Genomic DNA, 17,653 nt, shown 5'->3' with positions numbered 1-17,653 from the left:
CCTTATGATCGCTGAAACCTTCCGCTACGTTAACTGATTCGATAAGCTCAGGTCTGTTTGTTGCCAGAAGGTCTAAGACGCTATCCTCACAAGTTGGTTCCCTACCTATCTGCTGAAGGTAATTTTCGAACAAGACATCCGGAGTAATGCCACATGAATCTGTGTCTCTGGCACCAGTTTTGATGCCATAACACTCCCAATCTATGCCTGGCAAGTTGAAGTCGCCCCCAATTACAGCGGCATGATCAGGAAAATTACTACTGCATTTCACCTGTCATCCATCGTTTGAGCACTTTCCTGACAGTTATTAGTTTACCAATTATTTCCCTTACTTCTTGAAACTTGCCTTTTCTGAGCTAGTTTCGGCACCCTTCTGCTGATTTGTAGGTCGATCGTATATACGCCAAGTGTCATTAAAAGCCCTACTAACGTTGTCCATTAAAATGACATTGTGCTGAATCCTCCAGAGTATTTGAACTGGTCTCACTTGCAGAAATTTGAATGTCCACTAATTTACACCGAAATTAATGGTCCAATACCATCCTATGCACTTTCTGTAAGTCCTCATCTAAGATTATACTATTTGTTCGCACTTAACGTGGATTATGATCAAGAAAATACACAGACACTCTTTAATTTAGTCGCCCATTCTTAACTCTGAGATTAGACTAAATCTTAATCAGTATTGCGTATATTTTTGTTGCAAGTGAACAGTCTAAAACAAAGAATTTTCTGATAATATGGTGTTCCAGTTAATGCAAGTGAAGGAAAAACACAGTAAGAATGCTTTAAAGAGCCATAAAAGAATAAAAAAAAAATTGCTGCGAGTATCATAATGACGCATTTTTATACCACCACAACAAAAATAAATTTCTTCTCTGTGTCGGGTTAGGAGTTTTACACTTTGCTCACACACCATGACAAAAGAAACTGCCACAATTGGAAATAGAAAGACTGGAGAAGAAAAGCGACAATACAAGCAACTGTTGATATTGTCAGTTCCTCATGTACCAGGTGGTTATAATTATAGTGCAACTCTTCGCAGACGCCCAGTGTGAGCTGTAATTATAGTATGCCAGCGAAACTTGGATAGATATTCTGACACATTAATGCGGCACTAAAAGTTAGTTCCAATTTTGGCCACCAGGTGCAAATGTAGCGATGTAAATGGAAGAAAGACGTATAGGAGTGTTTACATATGTAGTAGATTAGGAACTGGAGTTGAGCAGAAAAGGTCAAACAAGTTAAAAAGGCATAATGTTGATTTTATTATTAACTGCTGCTTACACAGTACTTTCAATAAGAGCAGCAGAGATACTGACAAGAGCTGTACAGCGACAGATTTGCGTCTGGTGGCCAAATTGGAACTAATTTTTTCTGGTGTAGATCAGTTCTGTCTTAACATATTATCATGTCTACCATGTTTTGCTGCCGTATGATAGTTATAGCACACACTGGACCTCCGTGAGCAGCTGCACTTTATTTATAACTACCGGGTTGTTGAACCATGCTCTGCCTGCAGTGGAGTCAATGCCGTTAAACTCTCAGCTTGCTCGGTCTGCTTGCAGATAGGGCTGATGCGGCAGGGCCGGCTGCTGGCAGAGGCGCCACCCGACACGCTGCTCACGCGCCATGGCTGCTCCACACTGGAGGACGTCTTCCTGCTGCTCAGCATGCAGCAGGAGACCTCACGGGAAGTCCGGCAACTGGTAAGGCAGTGTGCGCATTTCATAGCAATCAGTAACACACTTTTAATCACTAAACTCTGATCTGCAACTTTAATACACTACTGACCATTAAAATTGCTACACCAAGAAGAAATACAGATGATAAACGGGTATTCATTGGACAAATATATTATACTAGAAATGACATGTGATTACATTATAGCGCAATTCCAGTGCATAGATCTTGAGATATCAGTACCCAGAACAACCACCTCTGGCCGTAATAACGGCCTCGATACGCCTGGGCATTGAGTCAAACAGAACTTGGATGGCGTGTTCTGGTACAGCTGCCCATGCAGCTTCAACACGTACCACAGTTCATTAAGAGTAGTGACTGGCGTATTGTGACGAGCCAGGTGCTCGGCCACCATTGACCAGACGTTTTCAATTGGTGAGAGGTCTCGAGAATGTGCTGGCCAGGGCAGCAGTCGAACATTTTCTGTATCCAGAAAGGCTCATACAGGACCTGCAACATGCGGTCGTGCATTATCCTGCTGAAATGTAGGGTTTCGCAGGGATCCAATGAAGGGTAGAGCCATGGGTCGTAACACATCTCAAATGTAACGTCCACTGTTCAAAGCGCCGTCAATGCGAACAAGAGGTGACCGAGACGTGTAACCAATGGCACCCCATACCATCACACCGGGTGATATGCCAGTATGGCGATGACGAATGCACGCTTCCAATGTGCGTTCACCGCGATGTCGCCAAACACGATGCGACCATCATGATGCTGTAAACAGAACCTGGATTCATCCGAAAAAATTACGTTTTCCATTCGTGCACCCAGGTTCGTCGTTGAGTACACCATCGCAGACGCTCCTGTCTGTGATGCAGCGTCAAGGGTAACCGCAGCCATGGTCTCCGAGCTGAGAGTCTATGCTGCTGCAAACGTCGTCGAACTGTTCGTGCAGATGGTTGTTGTCTTGCAAACGTCCCCATCTGTAGACTCAGGGATCGAGACGTGGCTGCAAGATCCGTTACAGCCATGCGGGTAAGATGCCTGTCATCTCGACTGCTGGTGATACGAGGCCGTTGGGATCCAGTACGGCGTTCCGTATTACCCTCTTGAACCCACCGATTCCATATTCTGCTAACAGTCATTGGATCTCGACCAACGCGAGCAGCATTGTCGCGATACGAAAAACCGCAATCGCGATTGGCTACAATCCGACCTTTATCAAAGTCGGAAACGTGATGGTACGCATTTCTCCTCCTTACACGAGGCATCACAACAACGTTTCACCAGGCAATGCCGGTCAAGTGCTGTTTGTGTATGAGAAATCGGTTGGAAACTTCCGTCATGTCAGCACGTTGTAGGTGTCGCCCCCGGCGCCAACCTTGTGTGAATGCTCTGACAAGCTAATCATTTGCATATCACAGTATCTTCTTCCTGTCGGTTAAATTTCGCGTCTGTAGCACGTCATCTTCGTGGTGTAGCAATTTTAATGGCCAGTAGTGTATATTCACAGTTTAGGCATACTGCATTAGAGGAATACAGTGACCCTTTTGTAAACAATTTTTTTTAGTGTATGTACACTGACAGAGGTTGAAAGTATCATACCTTGAAGCACAGCCTGATATTTATCATACTTTCTGTAAATGCTGATCACCTAAAGAGTTTTAAATAACACAGGCCAGCAAATTTTTTTTAAAAATTCTTTTGCTTTGATAGCCGATCTTTATAGATTTTTATGAGCTGAATCCAAATCTAGCTTTAGTTTTTTTGTATCACCCATAGTTTTCGAGCAATGTGCTTTTTTTATTTAGTGTAAAAAACCTATGATATATGGTAAAAGGGGAAATTAATGAAACGCTTTGTTACAACATAACAATGATATGTGTTAATAGAGGTTTCACTTGTCAGCTGGAATCGGTTTGTATTTTCTTCCTCTTATTTTCTTTGAAGCTTCTTGTGTAGCTTTTTCTACAATGAGTTGCTTGCTTAACTTCTTGGTGAAGTGACCAACAGTAGTCCCCCATCATGTTTGTGGGGCCTTGATATCGTTTTTACATCACTTTAATGTCCTGGTGAAAACGCTCTCCTTGCTCATCACTAACATCTCCCATATTCTCCGAGAAGTAATCAAGGTGGCTGTTTAAAAAGTGAACTTTCAGGCTCATTAAACATCCCAAAGTTTTAAACTTATTTATCATTCTAGCTATAATAGAAACATATCCTGGGTCTTTTTCATGTCCTAAGAACTTTGTAACGACTTGCTTGAATGATACCCATGCTTCTTTCTCAAATGGCTCTGAGCACTATGGGACTTAACATCTATGGTCATCAGTCCCCTAGAACTTAGAACTACTTAAACCTAACTAACCTAAGGACATCATACAACACCCAGTCATCACGAGGCATAGAAAATCCCTGACCCCGCCGGGAATCGAACCCGGGCGCGGGAAGTTCTTTCTCATTAAAGGTCATTGTGGATTCATAGTTAACATCAATTTTCTAATGTCAGGTCTGACAAAGACACCTTCTTCTAGTTTAGCTTTTGAAAGGTGTGGAAACTTTTGACAGAGATACTCAATTCATGGTCCATCTTTAGGCAAAGCCTTTACAAACTGTTTCGTTACACCTAACTTTATATGTAGAGGTGGTAGGAGTACGTTTTTTGAATCTACAGGGTTTTTGCATAGAATGTTCTTCTCATCAGGTTTTAAAGACTCCCTCACAGGCCATTTCTTTCTGCATCAGTGTTTATCCCTAGCCCCACCAATTCACACAAGAAACATGGAAATTTGGTAAAGCCACCTTGCTGACCAAGGAGCATGCATGTTACTTTTAGATCACCACATATCATCCAACCATGAGTAGTATAGCCTATTATATTTACCTCTATTTCTAGGTTTTCATAGCTTTCTTTCATATGTACAGAATGTCCAACAGGTATAGATGCATAAATATTACCATTGTGTAATAAAACAGCCTTTAAACTAGTTTTGGATGAATCAACAAACAGCCTCCAGTCTTCCTTTTTGTATTCAATACCAAACTCATTCATCAGACTGGGACTCTCTGAGCAGTACACTAAATCACCTTCTTGTTGAAAAAACTTGGAAAATTGCTGCTCTCTCCTTCTATACATGAATATGTTGGTTGCAATTGCCAATAAGTTCTTTTCTTTTAATCTAGAGCCAAGCAATTCAGCTTTTTCTTTCGTTAAGCCCAGATCTGTAACCAATTTGTTAAGCTCGGTCTGAGTAAACAATTTGGGCTCTAGACTTTCTGTATTACAATGGAATTCATCATCATCTGGTTCATGTAAATCAGACTGTACATCAGAAAATACTTCTGTTGGAATAGAATTTAAATCAACTGGTGGTACAGGAACCTTGCAAATCTACACCATGCCCTATTGGTCGGATGGCGGTCAGAAGGTTAGAGTAGCTTATTACCTTCTTGTTTTTCGAATTACGACCAGTAATATCAACACTGCAAAAGTAGCAATCATCAGAATGATTTCTTGGCTCCCTACATATCATAGGAACAGCAAATCTAAAGGCTTTTATCTCCTTTTTGAACCATTTTCTCACCTCTTCAACATACACATAACATACCTCATGCGGCACCCAAGATTTATCTTGATCACCAAGTTTAGATCCAAAGTATGAGAGATAAACCTTTTTCACAAAGTCTATAATGTTTCTTTGGTGGTTTTTAATCACAAATTCACCACAAATACAACAAAAACTGTCAGCAGAGTTTTTATAACCATGGTTAGACACTGTACTGAGCACATGTACAGGAAACGGGAAAGTGAGGTTAGATCGACAGTAAACAAAACACCATCTGTTAACACAAAAATAGAATCGACCTTTTTTTGCCAGCAAATGTTTTTCAGCAGTGCTAACAACATCATCTACTTTCATTGCACCTCCTTTTTAAATTATTTTTGCTATATAAAAGCTGTTAAATTCTTTAAAAAATTGCTTAATTTAATAAATTTAACTGTAAAATGTGAAGAAATGATGGCTGATACAGTTTTTTAAGTATCATATTTGGATATCCCACCCTAAAAAACATAAGAATAAGGTATTTTCAACAAAAAAGTTTTTCGATCATTGGCCAGTGTAATTAAACTTTCGTTTGATCCTGGAACTGATCTCCATCATCAATGTCAGTATCAGATGTGAACCTACAGGCCTGACTAAACTCTTCTATTCATTGTGGCATAGCACACAGCCTCCATACATCAACTTGAGTTTGTTAACATACCTGAAACACATGTTGTATAATTTCATGAAGATGACTGGTTGGAGTATGCTATATGCCAGACACACTGTATGGATAACAAATCAAGCAACAGGCGTGCCAATTAAGGATCCATACACTGTCCATCTAAAAAAGGTCTGAGATTGTTTTTACTCTTGTTGCATAAGTGATGTCAGTGCAGTAACTATGGTGGCAGCTTGACATAACAACTGTATAAACAACATACGTGCAGTTCAACCATTCAGCTGTGAGAAGGCAGTGTTAAGTGGCAGATGTGTATCTGTACTGCATCAACGTTTTTGTGACACAGATCAGAATGGAGCAACTTCTGTAAATCAAATGTTCAAGGCATTCTCCAGAATGCTTTGGAGAAGAGAAAGGTGTGTGCAAAGTTTGCCTTGCACACGTTGACTCCTGAACAAAACGTGTGAACCCGATGTGAGTTGATTAAAATGCATAACATGGAAAATTCTTTTATGGAAAAAATCTTCATGGGTGACATGACTTATTGCTATTAATATGAACACACATTACAAAACAACACAGTGCAGATATTCACATAAAGGGTCAATGCGTTAACAACATAACTGAGTCAGGCCAGTGTGATCTGCGAGTTGAATAACAACCAAGGGAGCACTTCTCAGCCGGCCGGTGTGGCTGGGCGGTTCTAGGCACTTCAATCTGGAACTGCACGACCGCTACGGTCGCAGGTTCGAATCCTGCCTTGGGCATGGGTGTATATGATGTCCTTAGGTTAGTTATGCTTAAGCAGTTCTAAGTTCTAGGGGACTGATGACCTCAGATGTTAAGTCCCATAGTGCTCAGAGCCATTTGAACCATTTGAGGACTTCTCTGACGGTTTCACATGGTTGAACAAACATCCTATGCATTGTACTCAAGTGGGAGGGAGGTGGGGGAAAAGAGAGGGGGCAACTATATAGAACACCTGAGGCATTAAAACTACCGTCTTAACTTTTCTCTACTTTTTATTAATCTGTTCTTGAATCTTGAACTCCCTCAGGGCATCTAAGGTGTGAACTGTGTGTGTGATCTTGCATTATCTGCAGCAGAACACCATTTGTCTCAATGGTTGTGAAGAATATGACAACAGAGTTCATCATTCTTGCCACATAGTCGCAAACATTAAGTATTCCTGCTACAATTAGCAAGTCAGTTATGTTGTCATATCCAATAGCTTCCCCCACGATTATTCCTGCCTCAAAAATTGCTGCTTCTCATGAGCTTTTGCCAGGTCAACTACAGATACATTGATGTTGATCTGAATGCTGCTACCAACAGCAAGACTCACTGCTGAACACCACACAATGTCACAAAAACTCTCACTTGATTATGACTCAGCAACATGAGAGCCTATGTTGTCTGTGGTCTGGTGTCAGCAGTGAATAATGCATGGTGTCCTGATGGTCTGTCCTGACAAGCCACCTGTAACCTGAGTCTAGATCTGAGCTTTTATCATCTGTGTATCCATCAGAAACAGGTGAGCCTCTTGTAGTGTAGTATGTTATTTGGGGGGGGGGGGGGGGGGGGTGCATACCTGTGGGTATGGAGTATTTTTAATATTTTGGAAGACAAATGACTAAAGTAAGTACCCATAAAAAAGTTACAGCTCTGACCCTTTTAGAAACCTACTTTTAAATCATCTTCTGGAAAGGAAAACACCTGACTATACAACATTTTCTTCTTTTTTTAAGAGTGGGGCAGGGTGATGGTGCAGGGGGAGGGGGTGGGGTGTTTGCAATCCTCTATTGCCTCTGGGTATTAGTGCCTTTAGTGTTGTCCTGGTTTCATCTGTGCACAACTTATTCTGCAGTCATTGGACCACAGCCAAATGTCTGTGCATCCTGTGGTATGGTGTTCTTAATGTCAATGATTCAACCTTTCTCACAGTCTGAAAGATGGCAATAAATTTTTGCACTTGGACGTCCTCTTGGCATGCTGTGTTGTGCTCTCCACCTGAAATGTTCCAGTGACATTACACACATCCAGTAGTGATCATGTACTCATGTCAGTGTTTATTTGAAGGAGAAGTTTTCTCTCTGGGTAACAAAACTTGAAAATTTGGAAATGTTGAAAATGTGAGATCATAAGATTTAAATTTAATCATTATTTTCCAATCTTGAAAATCTTAAAAATTCAGAAATACTGAAAATGTGAGAACATATGATTGAAATTTAATCATTATTTTCCATGTACACAGACATCCCAGAGTGTCAGTTTGGTAGCTTTTGACAAAGGTGACCGTGGAGTAATAATTTCCATTTCTGTCAGTGTATTTCAGCCTCAGGTCAGACAAAGCATAGAATTATTGGTTTCCAGTTCCTAGCAAGTCATCATGAGGCGATCTGTCTAAAAAGAAAGAAAAATTGGGACATTTCCTTCATACTGGATATTTAGTGTACACTTGTGGTCACCTGTGACCAGTTTGCCACTCACTGACCATTGCTACAGGCTTTTAATCCATGTCTATTGTATGTCTAGTTTACCTACACTAGTAGTTCCATAATTTTTTACTAGTTTCCACCCCAAGAAAAGAATTTCTCAGAGCCAGTTTTGTATTGTGAATATTTTAATCTTGTATTTGTGATTGAAAAGTTACCAACTTTTACTATTACTGAGTTATCAGTAGCCTTTAAGTTCTAAAAGTCAGAGCATAATATGTTTATACTCTGAGTGCCTCTCTTGGTCTGTTCTTTGCACTTTGACAAGTTACTGTGATTCTTCTCCAAATACCTGCACTTTTGCATTGAAGATAATTTACTTAAGAATTTAGTTTACTATTATTCCCCTTTTTCTTCCTTTTTAAACTGATCCTTTGATGTGACTTGCAAAGAAGTCAAAACTGGTAATGATACCAGTACCATGTGTGTGGTCAAAGACTGAAACATACAATTTTAAAAAATTGCTTATATTGTTCATTTAAAGCACTATTATTAATTTCACTCTCTCCCAGTGATTTGTTTATTAGATCCACAGACAAAATACACTGTATGGATCAGGTAAAATTGTATTATGTGCTCTGGTAAGTATTCAGTGTATACTAACCACCATTTTAAAGAATATTATTGTGTACAATATTATTTTAGGACTACATCATAGTAATTTAAAATTTGTTTACATTGTTTATGTTACATTTACTTGTAGATCTAATGACATCTCTTTTTATTACAATACTGCATTGCAGTTTCTGTTAAGCTGTAGTGCATATAAAAATCATATATACTGTGGTAACTGTTTCTAACCAAAAAATGTTTTGAGAGGTTTTGAAAATATTATTGTTTACCTCTCAAACTTGAAGAGAGTTTTTCTACGAATTTTGGTCCTGCATATGATGACACTGATTTGTGTGTCTTGGTGATGTGTATGATTTCATGGAAGAGGCTCTATTTTCTTGTTTCATGGTTGTGTTGTCTTATCTTCAGTATCAGAAGTATATTTGAATTTTGCCCAGCATAGGAGTTCAAAGAGGTATATCCCGTGTAGTGTTAATATCTTAAGAGCTTTTAAATGCTGGCCTATGTGATTCCCTACATTTATTCGTTATTGATCTTTTTTTTTTAATTTGAGTGCTATGTAACTATTTATTTTACATCCCCACAAAATTATGCTGTAACTTAATGTCAAATGGATTAGTGCACAGTAGACCTACATCGGTTTCATAATATTTGTGTCTTTTTGGTAGATGAGTTTCTGCAGCACATTTAGATTTAAGCTCAGTTTTCCATTTATTCAATAAAAGTGCCTACCCTAATCTACATTTTCATCACTTATTGTTCAAGGAATTTTGTGTATTTCGAGTTCTGTGCTTTGTACTCACTTATACAAATATTGATATCTTCATTGTGTTGTTGTTCTAGTTTGAAATTTAAGCAACACATTGTGTCATAATCATATTGACCTTATTCCTGGTGACTGGTCACATAGGCCTACACTGTTGTATACCACATACTCACTATCAGAGGTGGCTGATGAGAGTTGCAGAATGCAAGAAATAGAGAGAGGTGAGGGAGAAAGGATCACATAACCATTATTAAATGCTTTACGGTCCCTGCAAATTTTAGCTAGGCCTTCCAGACAAAACTATGTTTTGTGTGTATCTACAAAAGGAACTGCTTAAATGTTATACATATCTGAGTTTGAAATCACCTTACTTATTGAAAAATTAGCTCTGATAAACACGGTGTTATTTGCTAGTTGATGTTAGCTGAGATCAGAAGTTACTTAGTTTCATTTAATTTCTATTGATTAAGTTATTCCCATTAACCACCTCACCTAGATTAGATGATGACACACCTAGTGCAAGAGCTTCCTTATTAGAAAATTGTCCTGACTGGCATTTGAAGAAGTGAGAGAAACAAACTGTAGTACAGTCATAGAGACTTGTCTGTCTACATGTGATTGAGATCTAATCTTCTCACAATTTGTTTTCCTAAAAGGGAATATTTCCTTCACAGTCTGACATGAAATCCAAAGTTATTCTGCACTGCATGGCAAGGAATACAATTGAGCAAAGCAATTCCATTACTTAATGAAGAAGTGTTTTGTTATTTTACGAATTTGCTACTGTTTTCCAACTTATAAACTGTTAACTGATGTCCATTCTTTCAAAAGAAGAACACATTGGCTTATAAAGTAACTTATCTAGGTTTTGACAACCTCCCAGAGATTTCAGTAGCAAATGGAGAGTAGTACATCTTCAAAAATGTAATACATTTTCCTGTGGTTCCTGAAGATAGCAAGAACTGATTTATCTGCTAAAAAGGTCATGTTATGTTCCCTCTGAGGGCTATCAAACAACACCCCTTCTGTTTCTTTTTCCCTTTTTCCCCGCTAGTCCACTCTGTGGACCATAGAGACACTGGCATGTATTCTCTGCAACAACAGTTTTTCACAAAAATCCTTGTGGTTTGCGTGTCTCATACTGAAAGGAGCTCCAGAGACTATGCATTGGTGTATTAATCTATGAATAAGCAGGAAGTCTTCCATGCAAATCTGTAGGTGTTCATTCTTTCCCAGGTGACTTTTATTACAATTTTCATTCTGGTGTTGATAACTTGGGCTAATCCTAGAACATTTATTTAATTTAACTGCCACACCCTACACAGGGTACATTAACTGGTGGTGAGCCGTCATCCTCTAGTAAAGGAAGCTGCTTCGACAAAAGTCTGACTTCAACCGAAATGATGGTACTCCTGTCTGAGTAATTCATTCAGTGATGCACCTTCTTTGTCTCTCATTCAACACGCAAATATTCAAGCTGTTATAGTGGTTGATTATGCATAAGAAGGTTAGACAGATGGAAAAAGGAAGGGGAGCAATAGTTTGCTAACCAGAAGGAGATCAGTAACAAAAAATTGTGGAAGTTTGAAGAGGTTCCAGATACAGAGAATTTTTTTGACAGTATCACAGGCATACCATTCCTGTATATTAAGATCAGCAATAAATTTAGAAGGTAGTAATATACTTATCAAGAGATGAAATAATGATATTCTATCAGACATAGAACTTAATGCATTTCATCCACTGTGCTAGAGTTCGAATTCATTTCCATAACTTAAAACAAAACATGATAAATCCCAAGGTACTGGTTATGTTCCACAGTTTCAAATGCTTTTTGCACCAATTTTCAGGATATCTAATTTAATTGACTTTGTTTAATTTTGATTCATCAGTTTCCATAAGACCATTTGATTTAGTTATATAACAAGAAATCATTGTTGACAGATGAGAAATTTCCTTTGAAGCCAACATATTTCTACATCTTTTTTTGTCAGTCAATTTAAATTATACATTATTGTTGTAAACATCCTATAGTGCAAATAACTTTTAAGACATAGACATCTCTATCACTCTTGCGCAGTAAAGCACTTTTCAGATGTTCTTATTTTCTGGCACACCTCAAGGAATACGAATTTGAAGCAAGTAATGTTTATCCTGTAGCTTTCTGTAATTCTAGTACAATGTTTTAAATTCCGTAAACATAAAGATTTCAAAATATTGCAGTACACTACTTGAATTACATAAATTGTTGAAATAGTAACAATAATATTTTGTAAAGCAATGCTAATAACACATAAGTTGTACAGCAGACACACATATGTTGTTGGAAATATTCTTTACTGTTATGCATCTTCCAGTAAGCAAAATTTGTTAAATAACTTTACATTTTATTTATCAGGAAAATGATGTAAATGACACAACCAGCATCGACAACTATAATATCGATGGCTCCAAGGAAACATTGGCATTAGGCAGTACAACTGAGCTTGTACAAGTAAGTATAAATATAATATATTACATTTTGTCATGGATGAAATGAAACGTTTTTGTCATTATATTAATTTTATAACAAAAAAATTATCATGTATTTCAAGCCTATCTAGAAGATATACATTATATCTCAGATATTCATTCCTCAAAATTGTATATTTTTCCTTACAACTCTCAAAATCTTTGTTTCTTGAGTTGCCATCTTTCGGTCTCTTACTTACCATTTTATCAAAATCTGTTTCAGGAACCAGTCAAGAAGAAGGAGCCTCCTACTAAGGCATTGCGTTCATCAATTTTGAGAATGAAGGCTCTCATATATAAGAATCTTTTACTTGTTCTTAGAAATCCTGGGTAAGGTGCATACATTACATATATCTGATAAGCTACCATCAGCATGAAAGAATTTTGCAGCTAGTGTGTGTAGTGTGTAAGGACAGGAAATACTTTGCTGGAACTTCCTGGCAGGTTAAAACGTCCCGAAGAGTACTTGAACTGGAAATTTTCCTTTTGCAGACAATGCTCTTACTGGCAGAAGTGTAACTGTGAGGGTGAGCTGCAAGTAGTGCCAGGAGAGCTCTGTTGGTAGGATCACTGCCTATAAAAGGCAATGTTCTGGGTCTGAGTCTAGCCGAGCAAACACTTTTAATCCTTCAGGATGTTGGCAAACACAACACACTACACTGATTATTGAGAAATTCATTCTGGAAAGACTTTATTATTGTTGTTATTATTGCTGCAAATATTAATACTATATTCAGTGAAAATATTCAGTTTCTGAAAATACACTCCTGGAAATTGAAATAAGAACACCGTGAATTCATTGTCCCAGGAAGGGGAAACTTTATTGACACATTCCTGGGGTCAGATACATCACATGATCACACTGACAGAAACACAGGCACATAGACACAGGCACCAGAGCATGCACAATGTCGGCACTAGTACAGTGTATATCCACCTTTCGCAGCAATGCAGGCTGCTATTCTCCCATGGAGACGATCGTAGAGATGCTGGATGTAGTCCTGTGGAACGGCTTGCCATGCCATTTCCACCTGGCGCCTCAGTTGGACCAGCGTTCGTGCTGGACGTGCAGACCGCGTGAGACGACGCTTCATCCAGTCCCAAACATGCTCAATGGGGAACAGATCCAGAGATCTTGCTGGCCAGGGTAGTTGACTTACACCTTCTAGAACACGTTGGGTGGCACGGGATACATGCGGACGTGCATTGTCCTGTTGGAACAGCAAGTTCCCTTGCCGGTCTAGGAATGGTAGAACGATGGGTTCGATGACGGTTTGGATGTACCGTGCACTATTCAGTGTCCCCTCGACGATCACCAGTGGTGTACGGCCAGTGTAGGAGATCGCTCCCCACACCATGATGCCGAGTGTTGGCCCTGTGTGCCTCGGTCGTATGCAGTCCTGATAGTGGCGCTCACCTGCACGGCGCCAAACACGCATACGACCATCATTGGCACCAAGGCAGAAGCGACTCTCATCGCTGAAGACGACACGTCTCCATTCGTCCCTCCATTCACGCCTGTCGCGACACCACTGGAGGCGGGCTGCACGATGTTGGGGCGTGAGCGGAAGACGGCCTAACGGTGTGCGGGACCGTAGCCCAGCTTCATGGAGACGGTTGCGAATGGTCCTCGCCGATACCCCAGGAGCAACAGTGTCCCTAATTTGCTGGGAAGTGGCGGTGCGGTCCCCTACGGCACTGCGTAGGATCCTACGGTCTTGGCGTGCATCCGTGCGTCGCTGCGGTCCGGTCCCAGGTCGACGGGCACGTGCACCTTCCGCCGACCACTGGCGACAACATCGATGTACTGTGGAGACCTCACGCCCCACGTGTTGAGCAATTCGGCGGTACGTCCACCCGGCCTCTCGCATGCCCACTATACGCCCTCGCTCAAAGTCCGTCAACTGCACATACGGTTCACATCCACGCTGTCGCGGCATGCTACCAGTGTTAAAGACTGCGATGGAGCTCCGTATGCCACGGCAAACTGGCTGACACTGACGGCGGCGGTGCACAAATGCTGCGCAGCTAGCGCCATTCGACGGCCAACACCGCGGTTCCTGGTGTGTCCGCTGTGCCGTGCGTGTGATCATTGCTTGTACAGCCCTCTCGCAGTGTCCGGAGCAAGTATGGTGGGTCTGACACACCAGTGTCAATGTGTTCTTTTTTCCATTTCCAGGAGTGTATAATGTAATTGGATGGATAAAATTAGACTCACCAAATGGCATTAGGAGAAGACAAATATAAAAGTTATTACAGTTTGGAAGCTTTTGGAACCAGGACCCTCTCTTCTGGCAGAGTTGATGGGGAAGGAAGAGGGGTGAAGGAAAATGACGTGAGGTTTAGGAAAAGGATGGAGTTTGAAAAAGTCACCACAGGTCAAGTGAGACGTAAGTGACAGGATGAGAGGGGAAGACTAAATGTTGGGGACTGCACTGGACAATATTTGAAAATCTGAGAGCTTAAAGCAAGAATATGGATAATATGCAGAACATAGATTACTGATGAAATTCCATACACAAGTTAATAAGAGCAAAAAGTGAAGAGCATTTGCCTGAGAGCTTAAAGCAAGAATATGGATAATATGCAGAACATAGATTACGGCTGAAATATCATACACAAGTTAATAAGAGCAAAAAGTGAAGAGCATTGTATACAATAGAGTTAGGAGGGAGACAGTGAAAAATAGACAGGTCAGAAAATGAAAGACAATGTTGTAGCACAGCTTTACACCTGTGGAGTTCTGAGATACTGCTGTCTGGAGGAAGAATCAAGATGGCACGTGTGGTGAACCAGGCACTGAGGTCACAAATATCATATTGTAAAGCAAGCTCTACATTAGGATATTCTGTGGTGCCAGTATACACACTCTGCCCATGCCCATTCATCCTAACTGATAATGTGATGGTAGTCTTGCAGATGTAAAAGGGCAAACAGTGTTTACTTAACAGCTGGTATATGACATTTATCATTTCACAGATGGGTCTCCTTTTGATAGTATATGTTTTTCCAGTTACAGGGCTGGAGGGTGCTTGGGGCAAGTCTTGCAGCAGGGCTGGTCACAGTGGTAGGAGCCATAGTGTAGGGAGATGGGCGCACACTGAGTACAGGGTTTGACAAGGATATTATGGAGATTGGGAGAAAGACAAAAAGCTATTCTAGGTGTGGTGGGCAAAATCTCAGACAGAATGGACTTCATTTCAGGACATGGTTTTAGGAAGTCTTGGTCCTGAATGTATTAATCAGCTACTTCAACAAGGCTATGGCTTCCTAAAATCATGCCCTGAAATGAGAACCACTCTGTCTGAGATTTTGCCCTCTACACCTAAAACAGCTTTTCATTGCCTTCCCAATCTCTGCAATATCCTTGTTAGACCCTACACTCCTTCTGCACCCATCTCCCTATCCCATGGCTCCCACCCCTGTGTCCATCCACACTGCAAGACTTACCCTATATGCCCTCCCGTCACTACCTATACCAGTCCTGTAACTGGCAAAACATATACTACCTAAGGGAGAGTCACCTACGAAACAACATGTGTCATACACTAGCTTTTATGTAAACACTGTTTCGGCTTCTCCTTTGGCATGACTGTCACGAAGTCACCAGTTAGAAGTAGTGGGCATAGGCACATGGTGTATACCAGCAGCACACAAATCCTGTTGCACAGCATGCTCTACAACATGACAGTCATGACCTCTGTACCCGTTTCGCATAGGCCATCTGAATTCTTCACCCAGACACTTGTTTCTCAGAACACCACAGGTAGGAACTGGCATCACAACATGACCTTGGTTCTTCTCACCAACCTGTAAAAATTTATGTTAATTTATTTGGTTAAAGTATTTATTCGTGGTAACTATTTCTTTCTTAACTCCCACGCATTTAGTTTTCTACACACACACACACACAAACACACACACACACACACACACACACACACACACACACACAAACACAAATGCAGTTCACACACACATGACCATAGTCTTTGACAGCTGAAGCCAGACTATGAGCCTGTTTTAACATGTATGATATTTCTTACATATTAACTTATCTTCCACCTTTAAGCTCTCAGGTTTTCAAATCTCATTCAGTGCAGTCCACAACAACTAGCCTTTCCTTCTCATCCCATCTAGTAAGTCTCCCCTGACATAGTGTGCTGGGTGACTTTTCTGAACTCTACCCCTCTTTCTAAACCTCACCATTCCTTTTCCTTCACTCCTCTTCCTTCCTCTTCAACCCTTCCGGCAAAAGAGGGAGACACTGGCACTGAAAGATTGCAAACTGTAATACCTTTTACATATGTGATCTCTCACCAGTACATGGTGAATAGATTTTTTACCTATCCAATTACATTATTATTATACTTGTCATTTTTAACAGTACTGCAGCAGTAATAGATTGGTAAAAAAGATTTATGCAGTTTCTTACTTCATAAAACAAATTGATTAATTCCATTTTCCTCATGCATAGAAGCAGTTTTACCATTGTAACAGAACTGGCCAGTAATCACTAACAATCTCTACCAAATGAGTGAAATTAAACTCAGAATTTGTAAACATAAAATATGCAGTATCACATGACCTGATACTGGGTCCACTCCCATTTCTCATCTACATAAAATGTTTGACTACTTAAGTAACTAAATCAAACAATGGAAAATCAGGATGGACTTCATAGTATGATTAGCTAAATCATTCATTCATTCATTTTGTTCCTGTTCTACAGCATATACCAGAAATGTGGCTAACTTTGAGGAGTTCCCGGTAATGTCATTCAATGACACTACAGAGTGTTGAAGTTACAGGCAGTGGCATCTGCCATTAGGCCACCCCTTTGGTAGCAAATATGATTTTGTATGCTGTTGGACAGTAGGCAAAATGTCTCAAAATGTTGTTTGTTATATCAGTGATTGTCATTATCACCAGTTGATAAGATGGAGCTAGATAGTGCATAGACAGACCTTGTCTCCCAGGAATTCAATGTTCTGTTGCCTTGGTGGCACTGGTTCTTATCCTCAATATGTTCCTTAAAACACCCTCTAAAACACCTTGAAGTTTATTACAACATTTCTGGGGCACCCTGTATATGAACATAGTGTTAACTGGAATTTACTTTTCTGCTGCTACTAGAAATATCCATTAATGGCTGTGTAGTAACTGAAACACTGTATGTTCATTCCTTGGAGATCAGTTGAATAAAAAGCTAAACTCAAGTCAAATTAATCAAGAAATTTATTTTAGCAATTACAAATATCTATCATAGTCCTAACCTGAAAATATGATCCCTACTTTATTCTGTGCAATTGTACATTCCATTGTCTCATGGATTTATCTTCTGGAACAAAGCAGCAATGTTATGCAAGAGGAACTAAGTGTAAAGTGAATAACC

At 40.0% G+C, this 17,653-nt stretch overlaps 1 protein-coding gene across 1 annotated transcript in view; it reads left to right on the top strand.

Annotated features, from left to right (window-relative positions):
• LOC126175657 (ABC transporter G family member 23-like) overlaps positions 1 to 17,653 on the top strand; it is a 396,587-nt gene that overhangs the window by 325,379 nt on the left and 53,555 nt on the right. Inside the window, exons 8-10 of the mRNA XM_049922565.1 lie at positions 1,569 to 1,709; positions 12,146 to 12,241; positions 12,482 to 12,588. Of these exons, the coding sequence (XP_049778522.1) occupies positions 1,569 to 1,709; positions 12,146 to 12,241; positions 12,482 to 12,588 (344 nt within the window). The remainder of the gene's footprint in view (positions 1 to 1,568; positions 1,710 to 12,145; positions 12,242 to 12,481; positions 12,589 to 17,653) is intronic.

This window comes from Schistocerca cancellata, chromosome 3, assembly GCF_023864275.1.
Source record: "Schistocerca cancellata isolate TAMUIC-IGC-003103 chromosome 3, iqSchCanc2.1, whole genome shotgun sequence".
Lineage (NCBI taxonomy): Eukaryota > Metazoa > Arthropoda > Insecta > Orthoptera > Acrididae > Schistocerca > Schistocerca cancellata.
Note: the sequence above shows the minus strand (reverse complement) of the source record. Positions and strands in the feature narration are given on the sequence as shown.